Below are 22,858 nucleotides of genomic sequence, written 5' to 3'. Positions count from 1 at the left end.
TATCCATCTGTCTTTCAGGATTCTCTCACACAATTTTGCGACCATGCTGGTTAGAGACACTGGTCTATAATTCAGGGGTTCTTCCCTGTTTCCACCCTTGTAAATTGGTACCACATTTGCCCTCTTCCATTCTTTTGGCACTTTCCCCTCTTCCAGTGAGCATACGATTAAGCTGTGAATTTTATCCGCCAGTTGTTCTCTGCATTCCTTCAGTACCCAATTAGAAATTCCATCAGGTCCTGGGGCTTTCCTTACATCTTGAGTTTCCAGTAATTTATACACTTCCTGTACCTCCACTTTTATATCTTTCATCACCGGATTATTTCTAATCACTCCCTCCCCTTCCACAAGCTCCTTTTCTTTAGTGAAAACTGACTGGAAACGTTTGTTCATTATTTCTGCTTGCATTGCCGCATCCTTAAAGACCTCTCCTGCTACTTTCAGTTTGGTGATTCCTTCCTTTTGTTTCAGTTTGCCATTAACAAATCTATAAAACAGTTTGGGTTCAACCTTGCATTTGTCAATTATACCTTTTTCAAAATTCCTTTCTTCTTCTTTACATATTCTTGTGTATTCATTTCTTGTTCTTTTATATTCTTCCTTTGTTCTGTTGTTACCTCTCTTTCTCCAATTGTTCCACGCCTTATATCTCTCTTTTTTTGCTATCATACACCTTCTATTAAACCACTCCTTTTTCCTGTTTTCTTTCCCTCTTACTCTTGGTACAAATTTTTCCACTCCCAAATTATGAGGTCTAGAAAGATATCCCACTTCCTCTGTATCTCTCTTGTTTCTCTGAATTTTCTCCAATCCACATTTTCAAAAAAGTTTCTCAATCCTGTAAAATTTGCTTTCCCAAAGTTGTATCTTCCCTGTCTATGAAGCTCATCTCTTGGCTCGACGTTTCCTATTAACATCTGGAACTCAGTGACCACATGATCACTTTTTCCAAAGGACAGAGATATTCCAATGATTCTATTACATCGGGTTCTTTGGTGAACAGTAAATCTAACCTTGCTGGTGTGTCCTCACCTCGAAACCGTGTCTCTTCTTTGACCCATTGCGTCATCACATTATTCATTATTATATTTAATAACTTAGTGCCCCATGAATCCTCGCCGCCTCCCGAGTACCATTCCTCCCAGTTCACCTCTTTACAATTAAAGTCACCCACCAAAATTATATTATTGCTTTTCTCAATTATTTTTTGCAAATAGCTAGCCATATCTGACAACATCTCATGGTATTCATCATCCTTCCATGCTCTTGTCTTTGGGGGAACATACACTACCGCCATATCTCTCAACATTCTCTCCAGTTTCTAAATTCATATATATCACTTCAGCCCTGCCTTCTCCCATTTCCACAGTATCTAAATTTATGTTGTTCTTCACTGCTATCATCACTCCTCCTCCCTTTTTTCTTTTCTGTCTTTTCTCCACAGTTTGTATTTACCATCTCCCAAATGAACGTCAATATCTTCTCTTAATTTGGTCTCTACAAAGCACATGACATCAGTTTCATGTTGAGGTATTGGTGTGTATGTGTAAATGTTATGTCGTCCACATAGGAAGCTATGTGTATTAGTGGTGTGCAAGGTGTGGGTATGTCGTGCATTTATAGGTTAAAGAGAGTAGGGGACAAAACAGATCCTTGGGGGACGCCATTTGTGAAGTTTTTGATGTTCGATGACTAACCGGCAAATGTTACATGTGCACATCTGCCTGCTAAGTAGTTTGCCAGTCATCTTTTTGTGTTATTGTGATTGTTTGTGTTGAATATTTTGTTTGTGAGGTTGTGGCTGGGGATGGCATCAAAAGCTTTGCTAATGTCTCGTATGACTAGGAGTGTTCTGTGTGGTGGCCTAGCTGAATTCATGCCATCAAAAACTCTGTGTAAGGTCTGTAAGAAGCGTGTTTGTGGAATGTAGCGGCCTAATATCATGTTGTGATGGGGCAAGGGGGATGTGAAATGTAACTAATTGTAATACCAGTCGTTCAGTGACTCTTGAGGGGGTGCAAAAGAGCAAGATGAGATTGTGTGAGGAAGGTTACATTGGGTCTGTTGGGTTTGGGGATAGTGATGATAGTGCCATGCTTCCAGATGTTGGGTATGATGTGTGAGTAGCTGTAGTCTGACATGGTGGTGAGTGCTTGTACAGTATGCCTTGTGGTCCAAGGTGTTTAAGGTGTATGTTGCTTATGTTGTCTGGGCCACAGGCAGATGAGTGCTTAAGGTTGCTAATGGTGTCCTCTGTCTAGTTGTAAGTGAAAGGTGTTGTCTGTGTCTGTGGGGAACTGTCTTTCGCATCGGATGACATGTCGGTCATCGCATTGGGGGTTTAGATGGCTGACTTGTGAAAAGTGATTGATGAGGAGTGTTTGCTTGTTGTTTGTTTGAAGGTATGGTGTCTGTTGTTGTGATGGCAGCGTATGATTGTGTAGTGTTGCTGTTGGAGAGTGTGATGCTGTTTAGTGTTTTGTTGAGTTTGCTTGGTTTTGTTTTGTGATCAAGTGTTTGGAAATAATTATTCCAATTTAGTGTTTGCTGCTCTGATACTTTATTGTTTATTTGAGTGTTGAGTTCTTGTATTGTTGTATGGTGTCTTGTGCATGGGGTGTTGGGGAGTGTTGTAGTGTGTCGCATTGACTGATGAGGCCTTGAATTCCTGGTGTGAAGTTGGGGTTGTGTCTCTTTTAGTTGCCTCTAGGGATGTATCTTTTGTCTGCATTTTGAATAACTGTATTGAAAGTGTGCACAGCAGTGTTGATGTTTGTCATGGGTGTATTGTTTAATGTTTCAAAGTGTTGCTCTGTTTCAGTTGTGAAGGCCTCCCAGTTGGCTTTCTTATAATTAGTGTATGTGTCTGTGGCCAGCTGGGGTGATTCTGGTTTTGGTGGTGATGATGATTGGGAAATGGTCAGAGCCAAGGGTTTTGACTACTCTCCAGGATGTTGTGGGGGCGAGGTTTGGGGAGCAAAAGGTGATGTCTGGGGATGATGGGAGGAAGAGGGCTTGGTGAGGGGTATGGGTATGTTCATGGAGATTGTCGAGTATGAAAAGGTTATCTTTTGGGGATTTTAGTACCAGCCCTCTGTCTATGTCAGGGTTGTTGACGTGCTAGGCCAACACCTTGGCGTTGAAATCACCACCCAGGTCGATGTTGGGTATGTTAGTGATATGGTGTATTTGAGAAGAGTAATTGTTGTTTCTTTGGGGGATGATTGGGGGACGGGTGGAAATGGATGTATTGGCGATTGTTATGTGTGATTTGTCACCAGTGCTCTTTTGATTGATTGTATTTCTGTTGTGGTGTCATGTGGGGAGAGAAGCGATTTTGTGTGTGCACTAGTATCTGAAAGGTTGATGGATTGGTGCACCAAAGTGATGAGTCAACTGCCACCCCCATGGGCCCGATCTTGACTAATGGTGGTGAAATTATGAAATGTAGGTGTTTTTTGTGTTCTGTGTAGTTTTGTTTCTTGTAAGATGGCAGTGTGTATGTTGTGTTGTTTGATGAATTGTGTGAGTTATTGTTTTTTAGTGTTTATGCCATCTATGTTTATTTGAAGAATGTTAATGTTGTGTGTACGATGTATGTTGGGTGCTGTAGCACGGGAGGGGATGGAGTTGGGGGTGTGGGTGGAGGTGTGGGTGTGGGTGGAGGAGAGGGGGTAAGAGAAGGTTGTGACAGAGATAGGGGTTGGGGTGAATTAGATTGGGGTGGAATGGGAGGGGTTCAGGGATTGGATGGTGTTAGAAGGATTGGTGGGTTAGGCTGAGGAGGTGTGGAGGAAGTAGGAGAATGGCTGGTGGATGGGTTAGTGGGTGGGGGGAAGGAGCATAAGTAGCAGATCCAGGTGTTTGTGTAATGTCCTCTGGATGCAAGTGTTGTGGGTCCAGTTCTTGCAAGAATTGCACAGAACTGAACCCTTTGTCTGTTGACTCGAAATGATAGGTTTTGGTCATGCGGTACATATGTATTTGTTGATGGGTCCTGGATTGCTCTCAGTGTCACTGGCTAGAAGAAGCCTTTGAGAAATGACTGCTGGGGAGTCATTTCTCAGTGCAGAAAAAACAGTGTTGTTGTATGTGTTGTGTTGAGAGATGTGGTACTTGCCTGGGTGACCGAGGCCACTCCCAGGTTCTAGGGCCCCTTAACGGTCAGGGGGAGTTTGCGGTAGTTTGGCCCCCATGCTTATTTGCTGTTGTTGAGTGTGCTTGGTTGGGAATACCGGGGTTAAGCAACAATGGCCACTTAATTATGAAAAATAACATTTGTGATGGGAGGGGGTTGGTGATAGCCAGTACCCTCTTCAGGCATAAAATGATCCACAGGTATACATGGTGAGTGATCAGAAGGGTGGGTGGTGAACTGAATGAAAGGAAGGCAGTGATTGATTATGTGTGTGTGGATGAAAGGATGCGAAGATGTGTAATGGATGCAAGAGTTTATAGAGGTTGGGGGAGTGGACTTTCTGACCACTACTTGGTGGTGGCCAGAATTAGAATTCAAGTAAGATGGAGGAATAGAAGAAGGGAAAGACGAGAGGAAGGAGTAGTTGCAAGGAGAGTGGAAAGGTTACAAGAGGATGAGAAAAAGGCAGAATATAAATGAGAAGTGGAGGAACGATTGGGCAAATATGAATTGGAGCAGATGGGAGACGTGGAAGGTGTGTGTAGGATATTTACAGAAGAAATATGTGCAGCATGTGATGTGGTGTGTGGAAGGAAGAGAAGATGGAGGGGGGTGCAAGGAACAGCGTGGTGGACTGAAGAGGTGAAACAGGCTGTGGCATAAAAGAAGAAAGCATACAATGAATGGATGAGAAATAGGGGCGTGGAAGAAGTTGAGAAGCGGAAGAGAGAGTTATATGTAGAAAGAAAGAGAGAGGTGAAAAGATTAGTAAGAGAGAGTAAGAAGAGAGTGGATGAGGAATTTGGAAGGAATTTGAGTGTAAAGTGGAGGGACTGTAAGAAAATGTTCTGGAAAGAGGTGAAAAGAGTAAGACAGGGTGGAAGTGAAGTTAGCAGGGGAGTGAAAGATAAAAATGGTACGTTACTAGTGGAGAAGGGAGAAAGAGTGAGCAGATGGAGAGAACACTTTAAGGAATTGTTGAACATAGAGGAAGGAAGTAATGCGAGTATAAGTGGCTGGGAAATGGCTGGGAGAAGGAGGGAGGTGAGAAGACAGGAAGAAATCAGTAGGATAGAAGTTGTGGAAGCAATGAAGAAAGTTAAATTGGGGAAAGCCCCAGGAATTGATGGAGTGTGTGGTGAAATGCTGAAGCATGGGGGAGAGATAGTAGTAGAATGGATGTGGAAGAAGTGCAGATTGGCCTTGGAGGAAGGTAGAGTCCCGGAGGATTGGAAGTCATTTATAATTATTCCCTTGTACAAAGGAAAAGGGGAAAAAGAAGTGTATGGTAATCATAGGGGCATTTGTCTTCTTAGTATAATAGGAAAAGTGTATGGTAAGATACTTATTGACAGAGTTAGAGAAAGAACAGAGAAATTAGTTGGAGAAGAACAGGGAGGCTTTAGGAAGGGAAGAGGTTGTGTAGATCAGATATTCATTCTCAGATCTTTAGTGGAAAAGTTTCTAGAGAAGGGAAAGAAGTTGTATGCGGCTTTCATGGATTTGGAGAAAGCATATGACAGGGTGGATAGACAAGGATTGTGGAAAGTGTTAAGAATATATGGAGTAGATGGGAAGTTGTTGAATGCTGTGAAGAGTATGTACGGTGGTGCGAAGGCTGCAGTGCGTGTGGATGGTGAACTAAGTGAATTTTTCTCTCTGAAAGTTGGGTTAAAACAGGGATGTGTCATGTTTCCATGGTTGTTCAATCTGTACATGGATGGGGTAATAAAAGAGGTACAAGGTAGGGTAGTGGATGTTGGAGTGGCCCTGGTGAGAGAGGATAGTGTTTGGAAACTCCCTGTACTGTTGTTTGCAGATGATACTGTGTTGTTGAGCGAAGACTAAAGGAAGCTGCAAGGCTTGGTGGATGAGTTTGGGAGAGTGTGTAAGAAATGGAATCTAAAGGTGAATGTAGGGAAGAGTAAAGTGATGGTCTTTGAGAGAGGTAAAGTCAGTGAATGTACAGCGAGGTTGGATGGTGAGGAATTGGAAAATGTGAGTACGTTTAAGTACTTGGGTAGTGTGATGAGTAAGGATGGAGGTTTGGAGGGTGAAGTGCTTGAAAGGGTACAGCAGGGAAGAAAGGTTGCTGGTTCATTGAAAGCAGTGATAAGAAACAGGGAAGTGAGCATGGAAGTGAAAAAGTTACTACATGACAGTATTGTGATACCAACTCTAACGTACGGAAGTGAAGCTTGGACGTTATTGGAAGGACACAAGTCAAGAGTGAGAGCAGTGGAAATGAGTTATTTAAGAGGAGCCTGTGGAGTCACATGGAGAGACAGGCTGACGAATGAGGATATAAAGGATTGTTGTGGTGTTGATGTGGATGTGATAGGAAGGGTTATGAGGAACACACTGAGGTGGTTTGGCCATGTGGAGAGGATGGAGGGTGAAAGACTGACGAAGAGAGTGTATGTGAGTGGGGTGGAGGGGGGAAGAGGGAGGGAGAGGCCGAGGATGAGATGGAGGGATGGGGTGGAGAGGTATATGAGAGAGAGGGGTGTGAATTGGGAGCAGGGCAGTGAAATGGCGGGGGACAGGGCGACTTGGAGGCGATTTTTTTGTGGCCACCCCAAATGGGATTGAGGCATCTGGCAATAGATAGATAGATAGCATGTTTTATGAAAAGTGTTCCTATGTTGGTTTACAGCTGAATTGTGAAAAATTTAAGTGAAAGTGTGTTGAGCATATAATTACTGTTTGGTACTGTATTAATAGTTTTTAGGTAGCCACCTCTTTTTTCAGTATACAGTGTTTCATGAGCATTACAAATTATTGTACTTCATCTTACAGTACTTCTTAACCCCATCAGTTTGATGGCATATATATTTTTTATTTTACTGCCTCCTTCACAGAGCTCTTATTCAGCTTAAGAGAGACCTTTAGAACTGGAGGAATTAGATGTAGCCCTCATTAACTAGCTGCAGGAGATCTTCTTAAAGTTCATTAAATTGAGGAAGTAGGGAGAATACTGTATAATTAAGAAGAAAATATAGCTACATCACTGGATTGAAAGCATTAATTCTTGTAATTATCATGCAGCTGTATGATGCCTACACCTCACTTTTGCATCTTACAGTTGACTTTCGCTCTGTGTTCCGCCAAACACGCCTCAAGAAATTCAAAGTGTTTGATCGTCTCAATCGTAATGTTGGAATTCTCCGGATCTTCCCGTCCATCTCAGCTGAAACAGTACGTGCTTTTCTCCAGCCCCCCATGGCAGGTGCTGTGATTCAGACTTATGGGGCTGGAAATATGCCTTCAAACAGGACAGACATCACAGAAGTAAGTACATCATCAAAAGCAGTGAGAGGGAGAGTAGTGACTAGGTGAGAGAGGAGGAAGAGGAACTAGAAAAAGTGAGAAGAAGAATTAAGGATGGTTGCATAGGTCATCCATCTAAATGTAATGGGGATTGCCATCGTTTTGCATTAATATCCTGATGCTCAGTGGCAGAATATGGTTCTTCATCTGTATGTCCTTTCTGTAACAGATTTTTATGGCTGTACATGTATCAGCCATATAGTTATGCCTTTCAGTTTTCATTCAAGACTCATCAAAGGTCATGTGAAATTAAAGTTTACATCAGTCAGATGTAACAGTTAGAAGGCATGAATCTGTGGAGAAGTTGGCTGGCAAGGAGTATGGCACAATATTCTAATGTTAATCACTTGATGCAGCTCAACATTCAAGATGGATAGCTGACAGTTTTTGGCCAGCATAACCTCTTCAACTTGATAGCATTTTGTATTTTATTCTTGCCACCTCCAGATGATTTCATTCAACTTCAGGAGTGAGTTGAAGGGGCTAATATTACAGATACTGTCTAAAGCAATTCTGATAGGTATTTTAAAGAAAATCTCTCTAACTGCATCATATATTACAGTATAGTTGTATTTGTTACTTTTCAGTATCATGAAGAGCCCATTTGACTAGTTGCTCATGACTGTTACCTCTTACTTTGAGAGACTGCATTGAATATTTTACCATATCACTGTCCAAGACTTCAATAATACTATACTGTTTTGAAGAACTGTAGATTGTATCATATACAGTTTTAGCATGTCTATCATCAGTTATTCAGTGTTTTTTTTTGTCCCATCAGGAGTTTAGGGCCCTGAGGCTATGCTACTCTGCCCTGACATTTAAGGCAAGGGTGGCTAGTCTCACTTGCCTCTGACAGGCATTATATGAACAATAAATACCAACCATCCCTCAGATGGGAACACTTGCAAACCCCATCCAGTAGGAGACCCATAATCTATTAGACCACCAGGCATCATTTGGTTATAAGGTTACCACTCATCATAGTACAGAGGAGTCTTGATGTTACAGCAGGTACACTTTTAGAAATCTGCTCATTAAGTGAATGAACATATAACAGAGTACAGTGGGGTCTCCCAGCATGCGGGATCTCAAAATGCGAAGCACCTGATATGCAAACTCAGCTTAGGAAAAAAATAAATTTTTCAAAAATGAAATGTGGTTCTAAAATGTGAATCCATCATCTGAAAGCAAAGAAAGAAAGAAAGAAAGAAAAAAAAACATTGTTCCCGACCAAATGGTAGTACCAGAAGCCACAGCCAGATGGCTGATCAGTTTCCTTCCTTTTCCCTCCTTCTCAAGTCTCAAGACTCCTGGTCTGTGTCTGCCTGCATGGCACTCGAGCATTGTGGTGTTTTTAGCATTGTCCAAGACCTGCTCTTGCTCACCTGTTACATCATGGCCCTGCCACTTCATTCCATGAATAAGAGGATCACTTTGGAGTGGAAAATGAAGGTTATAGAGTTGAATAAGCAAGGTAAAAGGAACTAAAACTTTGGATGTGAACTTGGCTTAGGTAACTGAACAGTGAGGAACTTTCTCAAGAACAAGGAGCAGATTTTACAAACCATCTAGACTTATGGGGGCCAGCAAGTGGATGGGCACAGTAAGGTTGCTAATCCCACAGTTATGCAAATGGAGTTTTACCTAACACACTACATTCACCGTTCTGTTATCTTTCTTTGAGCATAAGTTTTTCTTAAAATGATAGTCAATAATGGAGAAGTCCTGTTAATGACAAAGATAGGGTGAGGTGTCAACCATATACTCTTGTTTCCATTGATTCAGTAGTTTCTAATATGCAAACGTCCCATTATGTGGCACATTTTTTCAACCATATTCTCGCATACTGGGAGACCCCACTGTACATAGGATGTGGGTGAAAGGGGATTTGTTGTTTGACCACCAATAGCATACATCTACTGTATTATGCTATGCAAGGCAATTTTAGACAAGAATAAAGGTTTGGTATATCTAAAACACACATACAGAATTTACAAATGATCTATAATAATGCATATCTACTGTAATGGAAGGATAAAGATCCCCAAGGAATGTCATTGGACCTGCAACCATATCCATAAACTCTGAATAGTGACTAAGGACTGTGTACAGCTTCTATGGTATGCATGAATCTTCAGATGGAAATGTTAAAAATGACCCATGTGGAAAAGTAACATCCTTGTTAGTATGTTTGCCACAAATTCTGCCCTACAGGAGGTTAGTCAGAATGTCCCTGTACTAGAACTCAACTCTCCCGAAATTGCTCCACATAAGATACAAACTAAATATGTAAAATCCATCCTAGACAATTTACCAACCAACAAAGCTCCAGGTCCAGATGGAAATCCCCCAGTTGTTTTTAAAAAAGTTTCCCAGAACATGCACCTGTTTTAGCTAAATTATTAAGACCATGCATCCCTACGTGTCAAGTGGGGTTGGTGGAGGATTAGTGCCCCTCCCTGTAAAACAATTAACTCTAAGCCCTTGGCCACCCCGTCCGGGATACATGGCGTCTGGCAATGAATGAATGAATGAAAATTAAGACCATGCATCCATACTTTTTCATTCCCTGGTTCTTGGAAAGAAGCCAAAATATCCATCCAGTTCTGAAGAAAAGAGTTCCTCTGTTCCCTCTGATTGCAGACCAATAACTATCACATCATCTCTTGGTAAAGTACAGTATATGAGACTGTAATTAACCCCTTCGTGGCCATCCGCCTGGAATTTGTTGGGCCCTATAGGCCGACCCCACAACTATTTTTTTAATTTCCAAAAACCAATTTTTTTCATGCCGTATTGAAGAGGAAGTTCTGATGCATTTGGCAGTGAAAATTTCAGCTACCCAGACCCATCCTTTGGTGTGCAGTCGAATGCGGAAGCTGTGTAAATTTAGGCAACTGATAATGGTCACACAGGTAGGCTATTGCAGTGAAGCAATATCACAGTTTTTTTTTTTTTTTGCCACAAAACATTGCCAGTAGTGCTGAAATGGTGTGAAATAACTAGATATGTGTACTGTATTTTGAAGTTTTTCAGTACATAATATGCAAGGTTTGAATTTTAAGAAATATGAATTTGTTTTTTGCATTTTTTGGTGTTTATTGTGTTTATGGTAGTTTAGAGTTATTTTTATAGTCTGGGTGGTGGAGCTTGTTGGAAAACGGAGCCAAGAGTTTCTATTTTCATACCTAAATGAGATAAACATGATCCCATGAATGTACAAGCTGGATAGTGAGGGTATGCCATTTGCACCTTGCACGAGCTGATTAGTGGGAGGCCTTTCCACCCACGAAAACATCACGTGAAAAAGAAAAACTTTCCTGTTTTGCTTATGAAAGGCAAAGAATATGTACTGTAAAATGATCCAAAACAGTACAACAATCCTGAGCAAATAGGTAAAGATACCAAACAAAAACATATTCATCTTTTATTTTCATATCATTTATGTTTATACAGTACAGTACCTGTATTTATTTCGAATCGTAAACAGGGTGATTGTGTGTGTTTCACAAGGGAGGAGAATATTTTCTGTCTGGGTTGAGACAGTGGATGAATGTTGTTTAGGCATAGCCACAAATGAAAAAATCATACATCCACTCGTCCAGGTAGCAGCTAGTGAACTGACAAATGAGGTTAAGAGCGTGAAGTGAAGGTCAGTCTCAAGTCCGAGATGTTCGTTTCACAATTTTCTACTAGTCACGCTGCATCGAATGATCCAAACCAGTACAATAAACCTGAGCAAATAGGTTAAGATACCAAAACAAAAATGTATTTTTCTCTTATTACCATGTCTTTGTTGTTTATGCCTGTATTTATTCATAATCATGAACCGGGTGGTTGTGTGTGTGTTTCGCAAAGGAGGAGAAAGATGATACTGTATTTTCATCTGGGTTGAGATAATGGGTGTAGTTGTGCATGTTTAGGTATAGCCACAAGTGAAAAAAATCGAAAATCCACTTACCACAGCAGCAGGCTGTGAACTGCCTGATGGGGCGTATGGGAGTTTAGTGTAGGTCAGTCTTGAGTAAGAGTAGATAATGTAAATTTTAATTTCCACTCGATCAATGCCAGCATGCCACAAGGAACAGTCCTGGCTCCATCCCTGTTCCTAATTCATATTAATGATTTCTTATCTATCAGACAGTTATTGCCTGATTCCAATATTACATTCAGTGCTACTAATATTCCTCTACCTAAAAATATTGAAATTCTTGGTGTTTCACTTAACAGTACTCACAGCTGGACCTTACATGTTAGATCACTTGCTTAAAGAGCATCAAAGAAATTTGGAGTATTGTATAGAAACTGCAACTACGTCACTGACGAGAAGTTGGCTGTGATTTACAAGAGTCACATGTGCTCTCAGTTGGAATATAACTCTACCATGTGGAGTGGATGTGGAGAGGTTGCACTAAAACAACTGGACGAAATTCACGACAAAGTTGTAAGACTTATTAACTCCAAAAAGAAGGGTGTCTGCATATGCTGTCCGAGGGTACTAGGACCAAAAAGACGGGGGTCCGCATATGCTGTCATGCCCCCCCCACCCCCCACCCCCACTGCCACCCCCACACACACCCCCACCCAACCTCCAATCCCCAACTCCCTACCACCCTCCCACAGTCCCCCCAACCCCCGACTACCCCTGATCCCCCCAACCCCCAACCCTCCATAGCCCACACCCCCCCACAGTCCCCCCCACTGCCCCCTACTTCCCTAACCCTACCCCCACCCTAATTCTCCAAACCATCCCCAACACCACTTCCCCACCCTTGACCATCACCCTCTACCCACCCACCCCCAACCCCCATTTCCCCAACCATCCCTCACCCTCACCCCCATCCCCCCAACCACCCCCACCTCCCTGCACCACCCCACCACCTCCCTACCACTCCCCCACTCCCCAGCCACATCCACCCCACAAACCCTCTCACTAAATCACGCCTGCCGATTATGCCTGTCCTAAGTGTGTCAAAATATTCTGATGCCTTTCTTTTAGGGGTTAATAACCCAGCAGTTGCAAATATACTACCTCTTCTACAAGGAAGAAGGAATGTTGCCTCCCTTGCTTTATTTTACGGATACATTTATGGCAAATGCTCATATAAAGTTGCATACATTGTGCCACGTATCCACACCATCCCCTACACTACATGGGCATCTGGTAGCACTCATGACTGGACTGTCACATTGCCATATGGCAGAACTTCTGCCTATCAGAATTCTTTTATTCCTGGAACTGCACCTCTTTGGAACACTCTTCCCCAGAATAGTTTCCCCCTAAACTTCATCCTACAATAGTTCAAGTCCAACTGTTACAGATTTTTTGTGAATAGAGGACACCTGTAATCTGGTGTATGGATTTTTTTTTTTCTTTCTTTTTCCTTCCTTTGTTCACCTTCTATTAAAAGAAAAAAGTAGTCTTGAATAATAAACATGTCAACCATTCAGCATAAATTTGTACAAGGTGCTACCCAAAAGTTCCCGAAATTTGATAGCAGGGCAGAAACCGCTTGTTGTATGGTGTGTAGATGCTTGTGGCAGTGCACACCCTTTGTTTGTAAATGTGTCATGTGGCAATTTGCAGGATGGATGCATTCACTGCATATGTGTATTTTTTTATGATTGTGTTTGGGTTATTTTGCAAATTTTGTTGTCTCAAAAATGGAGTTTGTGAAAGAGCAACATACATCCATCAAGTTGTGTGTGAAACTTGGGAACAATGCAGCAGGAACTCATAAAAGGGTAAAACAAGCATTTGGTGACAATGCTTTGAGAGTTACACAAACCTACGACTGGTTTAAACATTTTAAAAATGAATGAATGTAAACAGATGATGATGCATGTTCTGGTCACCCTTCCACCAAGTCAACTCCTGACAATGTGGTCAAAGTTCATGAACCCATCTTCAAAGATGGCAGGAGGACAATCATGATGTATGTGACAATGTTGGCCTATCACATGTGACTTGCCAGTGCATTTTGGCTGATGATTTGAGACAAGAACATCCAGACAGGTGGTGCACAAACAAATGGATGCTTCATCATGAAAATACACCTATGCTGACAGCCCTTGTTGTTCAGCAGGTTTTTTAGCATCAAAATCCATGCTGGGTGTTCCCCACCCTCCTTGTTGTTCAGCGTTTTTTTGACATTAAAATACATGCCAGGTGTCCCCCACCCCCTTTGTTGTTCAGCAGTTTTTTGGCATCCAAATATATGCCGGGTGTCCCCCATCCCCCTTATTCATAAGATTTGGCCCCCTATGATTTATTTTCCTCTTTATGAAAACGAAAATTCAGCTGACAGGGCGAAAACTTGACACCATTGAGGAGATCCAGGAGAAAATCACTGAAGGTCCTGAATAAGCAGTTGCTCAAGGACTTCCAGAATGCGTTCTGATCATGGGAGAAGCCCTGGGATCGATGTTTGCACACCCAAGGAGACTACTTTGACGGGGGCAATGGTGATTAGAACTTCTATCTATCTATTTATTGCCAGATGCCATAATCCTGTAAGGGGTGGTCATTTGACTTTGAGTTATTGGTTTTACGAGGAGGGGCACTAACCCTCCACCAACCCACTTGTTGACACGTAGGGAGCACGTATGGGTTGGTTATATGGTTACCACCCAGCGTTGTAAATGGTTTCTTGGCTTACAGGAAACCATTTGGCTTGTCACTCAATGTAAAGCCACCTGTAAAGGAAAGAAGAGCAATAAGAAGTGACAGGAAAGATGGGAGATATAGGAAGAGAGGAGGCCAGACACAGAAAAACAATGATAAAGGCTAAGGAAGAAGTAGGCAGCACTACATCAAGTGAGTGGATGATGGTCGCCACCACCTACCGCCATTAGGACTTGATGTACATTTTTTCCATCTTTAGTCTAATTTCAGGAACTTTTGGGTACCACCTCATATGATATCATAACTGACAAGAACTGAACTCACATTATAATTCTACTTAAGTCAACATGTAAACTCGTCACATACCGTAAAAGCCAAATTTTTTGAACCGCGTGTCTGTCAGCTCATAACAAAAATCAATCACAAAACCCTTTTCACACTCACTGTACTTAATGTGAGTAACTCACTGCTTCCTCATCATTAAACTTCTTAAATATTTTGTACTTTTCCAACAGTGGGGCCTATCTACATCTTAATCACAGCCAAATAATTTTTCAAACTATATGAATAGGGAGGTTGGCAGAAATTGAGCAGAATAGAGAGCTGCCATTAGGTGGCCATTGTTGGCACATGCAAATGTTGGAGCCTTTATAAATGATATGATGAATGCGACTCTTTTCTCCTCTGCTTCATATTAAGCTCCGTACCATACGCTACTTCGTCCAGTATTTTTACTTTTTCCTTAAGGGTCAATGCTTTTATAGTATTCTTAGTACTTTCTTTGCAAGAATGAGTACTTTCTGGGTGCATAGGCATGATAACCAAGTTAATTTGGAACCAAGTGGTCAGAGTTCTGGAGTGATATGAAGAGTGAGAAAGAAATTATTTTAAACATTGATAAAGCAAAAGTGGCAGTATCTAGGGCTGGCGGCTGTACTGTCAAAGCAGAGAGAGTATGGCCACGTTCAGTTTGCCACAAGGATGTGGGCAGTAACTCCATCTTGAACAGTGTTTGTTGTAAGTTGGTGCATAGGAGATGTAGTGGTATTAGAGGTAGGCTGTAAAATAATACTGATTTTGTTTGTGTGGTGTACAGGAGGTACCCACAGTAGGTGAGTATATGGGCGTAGGACATCGCATACTAGGAATTCGCATACTCTAAATACATAAACTTAGGGAAAAATTACATATGGGCGGCACCTCCCTTCATGGGCAACCCTTGAGACTCCTTTCAGACCTAAATATTGTACTGTACATGGAAACTGTCTAAGATATATTACCTAAGATAAAGTAAACCAACAAGATTATGGCTTTACTAAACCAACAAGAATAGGGCTGCTCACCTTAACCCAAGAAGAAAACAGGCTTAATGGAGGTAAGAAGGGGATCCGAGGCAGGGTGAGGCACCTAACGTGGGTTTCGGGAGAATTCGCCGACAAGTCAATTTGCCATCACAACAATAACAATGAAGACAGCTATGGGTGACGCTAGAATATGTATTCAAAGGCAACTACAGCGAGTAAGAAACAAGTTAATTATTGTCTGACAGCAAATTGATGATGTCAAATTTTCTCGGAACCCTAGCATGCATCTGCACTACCCGACACACCACTCTCGTCACCAGCGCTTTCGACGCTTTCACTAGCTAATGCACTCACTTCGTTCATAAACCCTTCAAAGTGAAGTCATCCACTTGCAACTGACAGTGTTCATTGTTCTTGAATTCTTCCTTGAATTTATCTAGGGCACACAGTACCCAGCTGAGCTCCATCATCGACAACTCTCCACTCTCCATCACTGGTGGTTGGCGGTTCTTGGGGTGGCAGTGTCGCGTGCTTGGGGTAAACCCCGGATTTGGGCCACTCTTCGCTGCCGTCTTGCCTACAACAAGTTCAATACGCATACTATTAAAAAATACACTAAAATTCGGAAAAAAATAGGTCTTCGCGTACAATGAGGATTGCGTATTCTGAACTCACGTACTGTGGGTACCTACTGTATTTACCTAGTTGTGATATACAGGAAATGAGCTACTCTCGTGGGGTCCCGTCTCTGTTTCTCGATAAGTCAAATTTTGCTTTAAACTCGTTCAAGTTTTTAGACTGGATATTGTCTTTGTCCAGGCTATTGCACAGGTCTGTGCATGTATATGGAAAACTATATTTCTTGATATCCTTCAAGCAGCTTGGCTTCTTCAGTTTCATTCTGCGTCCTCTTGTTACTCTCTTATCCTATACAAACAGATCTTCTCTGTCAATTTTTTCTGCTCCCATCTTGGCTTAGAACACTGCAATCATGTCGCCCCTCTCTCTTTCCTTTCTTCTAAGGAAGGCAGATCTGGTTTTTCCAGCCTGTCCCTGTACGACATCTGTCAGGCTAGGGACCATCTTGGTTGCTGTTCTTTTTATTCTCTCGATCATGTTTATATCTTTCATTTTATTGGGGACCACATTAATGCTGCATATTCTAGCATGGGGCAGATCATGGCCATTATCAATTTTTTTTTTATCTCCTCATCCATGTAATGAAATGCTATTCTTATATTAGTAAAAAGATTATGTCTCTCTAAATATCTCGTGTGTTTTTCAGGTGACAAACTATCCTGGACCAGCACTCCCAACTCCTTCTCTTCTCACACTTTTGTGATTAGTTCATTACCCATCAGATTATTCATTGATGGTCTCTTGATACTTTTACCCATTGCCAATATATTTTTTTTTTTTTGCATTGAATTTCATTTCCCACACCCAAATCCTATCCAGGTCCTTCTGCATCATTTTACTGTCTTCGTCAGCTTCTACTCTCCTCATGCTCTTTGCATCATCAGCAAACAGACTTGCATAACTGTTCATTCCATCTACTTTATCATTTATGTAAATCAGAAACATAAGAAGTCTCTCATCCACTCCAAGAGGTTCCCTTCAGTCCTCCTATGTGTTCCAATTTTCACATTAGTCACTTGTGGGGTACCTTGTCAAGGGCTTTTTCTAAATCTAAATACACACAATCCACCCACTATCTCACTCCCATAGCATGTATATCACCTTTGAGTAGAAGCTCAACAAGTTGGAAACACACGACCTTCCACTTCTGAATCCAAACTGACTATTAGCCAAAATATTCATCCCTTCCAGGTATTTCATCCATCTATCTTTCAGGATTCTCTAGCACAGGTTTGTGACCATGCTGGCCATGGACACTGGTCTATAATTCAGGGGTTCTTCCTTGTTCTCTCCCTTATAAATTGGTACCACATGGCCTTCTTCCATTCCCGAGACACTTTCCCTTCCTCCAGAGGAGACACAGTTAAACCACGAATCTTATCTGCCAGATGTTCTCTGCGTTCCTTTAGTATCCAGTTAGAGATCCCGTCTGGTCCTGGGGCCTTCCCCACATCTTGAGTTTCTTCTAATTTGTACACTTCTTGCACTTCAACCTCTGTCTATCTATCTATCTATTACCAGATGTCTCAATCCCATACGGGGTGGCCACAAACAAATCTCCTCCATGTCGCCCTGTCCCCTCGCCATTTCACTGTCCTGCTCCCAACCCACACCCCTCTCTCATATACCCCTCTACCCCATCCCTCCATTTCATCCTTGGCCTTCCTTTCCCTCTCCCCCCCTCTCCACCTCACTCACATACACTCTCCTCATCAGTGTCTCACTCTCCATCCTCTCCACATGGCGAAACCACCTCAGTGTGTTTCTCCCAACGCTTCCTATCACATCCACACAACAATGCTCCTTTACATCCTTATTTGTCAATCTGTCTCTCCATGTGACTGCACATGCTCCTCTCAAATAAATCATTTCCACTGCTTTCACTCTTGACTTCTGTCCCTCCAGCAAAGTCCAAGCTTCACTTCCATACATTAGAGTTGTTATCACAATACTGTCATGTAGTAACTTTTTCACTTCCATGCTCACTTCTCTGTTTCTTATCACTGCTTTCAAGGAACTAGCAACCTTTCTTCCTTGTTGTACGCTTTCAAGCACTTCACCCTCCAGACTTCCATCCTTACTCATCACACTACCCATGTACTTAAACATACTCACATTTCTCATTTCCTGATCATTCAGCCTCACTGTACATTTATTGACTTCACTTCTCTCGAATACCATAACTTTACTCTTCCCTACATTCACCTTTAGATTCTGTTTCTTACACACTCTCCCAAACTCATTCACCAAGCCTTGCAGCTCCCCTTCGTCTTTACTTAACAACACAGTATCATTAATTATCAAACAACAGTACAGGGAGTTTCCAAACACTGCCTTTTCTCACTAGGGCTGCTCCAACATCCACTGCCCTACCTTGTATCTCTTTTATAACCCTATCCATGTACAGATTGAACAACCATGGAGACATGACACAACTCTGTTTCAACCCAACCTTCAAATAGAAAAATTCACTCAGTTCACTATCCACACACACACTGCAGCCTTAACACCCTCATACATACTCTTCACAGCATTCAACAACTTCCCATCTACTCCTTATATTCGTAATACTTTCCACAATCCTTGTCTATCCACCCTGTCATATGCTTTCTCCAAATCCATGAAGGCCACATACAACTTCTTTCCCTTCTCTAGAAACTTTTCCACTGAAGATCTAAGAATGAATATCTGATGTACACAACCTCTTCTCTTCCTAAAGCCTGCCTGCTGTTATCCAACTAATTCCTCTGTTATTTCCCAAACTTTGTCAATAAGTATCCTTCCATATATTTTGCCTGTTACACTAAGAAGACAGATGTCCCTATGATTACCACACACCTCTTTTTCCCCTTTCCCTTTGTACATGGGAATAATTATACCTGATTTCCAATCCTCCGGGACTCTACCTTCCTCCCAGGCCAATCTGCACTTCTTCCACATCCATTCTACTACTATTTCTCCCCCATGCTTTAGCATTTCACCACACACTCCATCAATTCCTGGGGCTTTCCCCATTTTAACTTTCTTCATTGCTTCCACAACTTCCATCCTACTGATTCTTCCTGTCTTCTCACCTCCCTCCCTCTCTCAGCCATTCTCCAGCCACATATACTCTCATTACTTTCATTCACTGTGTTCAACAATTCCTTAAAGTGTTCTCTCCATCTTCTCACTTTTTCTCCCTTCTCCACTAGCAATCTGCCATTTTTGTCTTTACTCCCCTACTAACTTCATTGCCACCCTGTTTAACTCTTTTTACCACAACTTGTGCATATTTTAACACTCCATTTCTAGTCACTCGTTCCTCCTCCACAAAATCTTTTTCTCTAGTGACAACTGATTGGAAGCACGTGTTTATTATTTCAGCATGCATAGCTGTATCTTTATGAACATTTCCTTCTACTTTCAGCTTATTGATTTCTTCCTTTTGTTTCAATTTGCCATTAACAAACCAGTAAAACAGTTTAGGTTCTTCCGTATATTTGTCAGCTAAACTTTTTTCGAAGTTCCTTTCATCATCTGTACCTATTCTTGTGTATTCATTCCTAGTTCTTTTATATTCCTGCTTTGTTCTATCATTACCTCTCTTTCTCCATTTGTTCCATGCCTTATCCCTTTCTTTTCTTGCTATCATACACCTTTTGTCGAACCAGTCATTTCTCCAGCTCTTTCCCACTAACTTTTGGCATATACTTTTCCACACCTGTATCGCAGAGGTCTAGAAAGATAACCCACTTCTTCTGTATCTCTCATTTCCCAGAATTCTCGCCAATCTGCTTCTTCAAAAAAATTTTTCAGTCCTGTAAAGCTTGCTTTCCCATAGTTGTATCTTCCATGCCTGTATACCGTATCTCTTGTCTCCCCATTTCCTTCTATCATTTGGAGCTCTATCACAGCATGATAATTTTTTCTTATGAGACACAGATATTTCAGAGTTTCATTTGCATCAGGTTCTTTGGTTAGAATTAAATCTAGTCATGCCGGTGTGTCATCCCCCCTAAATCTTGTCTCTTCTTTGACCCACTGGGACATTACATTATTCATTGCTCTATTTAATAGTATACTGCCCCACATATCTTCACTATCTCCTGAGTCCTACTCCTCCCAGTTTACCTCTTTGCAATTGAAGTCACCCATCAGGATTATGTTGTTGCTTTTCTCAGTCATCTTCTGTAGGTATCTAACCATGTCTGACAACATCTCCTGATATTCCTCCTCATTCCACGCCCTTGTCTTGGGGGGGACATATACTGCTGCAATGTAAAATTTCAATCTCAGGTCAAGGTAAATGAAATAATCAACAAGACTTGGAAATCAGCCAATAAGGAAGGGTTCAAAAATATGAGGAAGAGAGAGCTAAAATAAGGAAACTTGTTAACAAGGCGAAGGAAAAAAAAAGAACAGAGGAAGAGAAGACAGAATTCTACTGGAGAGTTATATATGGATTAGAAATTGAGGAAGTGGTACCAAAGGAGAGAGGGAAAGAAAAGAACAGAATAAAAAACATTGCAAAAAGATTGAAAGTTGCATATGCTAATGTACATGGTCTAATCTCAACAAGGACAGATATAGATGATTTCTTGAGGTAAATGAGCAAGACATTAAGTGCTTCGTAGAGACCAAGGTAAGAGAGAATACTGAAATCCAAATGGGAGATAGGAAATACAAACTATGGAGAAAAGAGAGAAAAGAAAAAATGGGAGATGAAGTGATGATAGCAGTGAAAAACAACCTAAATGTGGATAGTCTGGAACTGGGAGAAGGTATGGCTGACGTGATATACACAGTAACTGAAACCAGAGGGAAAAGCAAGAGAGACATTGCAGCAGCATATGTCCCCCCTAAGACAAGGGCATGGAATGAGGAGGAATATCAGGAGATGTTGTCAGACATGGTTAGATACCTACAGAAGATGACTGAGAAAAGCAACAACATAATCCTGATGGGTGACTTCAATTGCAAAGAGGTAAACTGGGAGGAGCAGGACTCAGGAGATAGTGAAGATATGTGGGGCAGTATACTATTAAATATAGCAATGAATAATGTAATGTCCCAGTGGGTCAAAGAAGAGACAAGATTTAGGGGGGATGACACACCAGCATGACTAGATTTAATTCTAACCAAAGAACCTGATGCAAATGAATCTCTGAAATATCTGTGTCTCATAAGAAAAAATGATCATGCTGTGATAGAGCTCCAAATGATAGAAGGAAATGGGGAGACAAGAGATACGGTATACAGGCATGGAAGATACAACTATGAGAAAGCAAGCTTTAAAGGACTGAGAAAATTTTTTGAAGAAGCAGATTGGCGAGAATTCTGGGAAATGAGAGATACAGAAGAAGTGGGTTATCTTTCTAGACCTCTGCGATACAGGTGTGGAAAAGTATATGCACAAAAGTTAGTGAGAAAGAGCTGGAGAAATGACTGGTTCGACAAAAGGTGTATGATAGCAAGAAAAGAAAGGGATAAGGCATGGAACAAATGGAGAAAGAGAGGTAATGATAGAACAAAGCAGGAATATAAAAGAACTAGGAATGAATACACAAGAATACGTACAGATGATGAAAGGAACTTCGAAAAAAGTTTAGCTGACAAATATACGGAAGAACCTAAACTGTTTTACTGGTTTGTTAATGGCAGATTGAAACAAAAGGAAGAAATCAATAAGCTGAAAGTAGAAGGAAATGTTTATAAAGATGCAGCTATGCATGCTGAAATAATGAACACATGCTTCCAATCAGTCGTCACTAGAGAAAAAGATTTTGTGGAGGAGGAACGAGTGACTAGAAATGGAGTGTTAAAAGATGCACAAGTTGTGGTAAAGAGAGTTAAACAGGGTGGCAATGAAGTTAGTAGGGGAGTAAAGACAAAAATGGCAGATTTGCTAGTGGAGAAGGGAGAAAAAGTGAGAAGATGGAGAGAACACTTTAAGGAATTGTTGAACACAGTGAATGAAAGTAATGAGAGTATATGTGGCTGGAGAATGGCTGAGAGAGGGAGGGAGGTGAGAAGACAGGAAGAATCAGTAGGATGGAAGTTGTGGAAGCAATGAAGAAAGTTAAAATGGGGAAAGCCCCAGGAATTGATGGAGTGTGTGGTGAAATGCTAAAGCATGGGGGAGAAATAGTAGTAGAATGGATGTGGAAGAAGTGCAGATTGGCCTGGGAGGAAGGTAGAGTCCCGGAGGATTGGAAGTCAGGTATAATTATTCCCATGTACAAAGGGAAAGGGGAAAAAGAGGTGTGTGGTAATCATAGGGACATCTGTCTTCTTAGTGTAACAGGCAAAATATATGGAAGGATACTTATTGACAAAGTTTGGGAAATAACAGAGGAATTAGTTGGATAACAGCAGGCAGGCTTTAGGAAGAGAAGAGGTTGTGTACATCAGATATTCATTCTTAGATCTTCAGTGGAAAAGTTTCTAGAGAAGGGAAAGAAGTTGTATGTGGCCTTCATGGATTTGGAGAAAGCATATGACAGGGTGGATAGACAAGGATTGTGGAAAGTATTACGAATATACGGAGTAGATGGGAAGTTGTTGAATGCTGTGAAGAGTATGTATGAGGGTGTTAAGGCTGCAGTGTGTGTGTGGATAGTGAACTGAGTGAATTTTTCTATTTGAAGGTTGGGTTGAAACAGGGTTGTGTCATGTCTCCATGGTTGTTCAATCTGTACATGGATAGGGTTATAAAAGAGATACAAGGTAGGGCAGTGGATGTTGGAGCAGCCCTAGTGAGAAAAGGCAGTGTTTGGAAACTCCCTGTACTGTTGTTTGATAATTAATGATACTGTGTTGTTAAGTAAAGACGAAGGG

At 41.5% G+C, this 22,858-nt stretch overlaps 1 protein-coding gene across 1 annotated transcript in view; it reads left to right on the top strand.

Annotated features, from left to right (window-relative positions):
• The window catches only part of LOC145399057 (L-asparaginase-like), a 484,302-nt gene that overhangs the window by 171,855 nt on the left and 289,589 nt on the right, over window positions 1-22,858 (top strand). Inside the window, 1 exon segment of the mRNA XM_080271799.1 lies at window positions 7,224-7,429. Coding sequence (XP_080127925.1) covers window positions 7,224-7,429 — 206 coding nt within the window.

Source organism: Coenobita brevimanus, chromosome 47 (assembly GCF_032717465.1).
Source record: "Coenobita brevimanus isolate Jiangsu-jjx chromosome 47, ASM3271746v2, whole genome shotgun sequence".
Lineage (NCBI taxonomy): Eukaryota > Metazoa > Arthropoda > Malacostraca > Decapoda > Coenobitidae > Coenobita > Coenobita brevimanus.
Note: the sequence above shows the minus strand (reverse complement) of the source record. Positions and strands in the feature narration are given on the sequence as shown.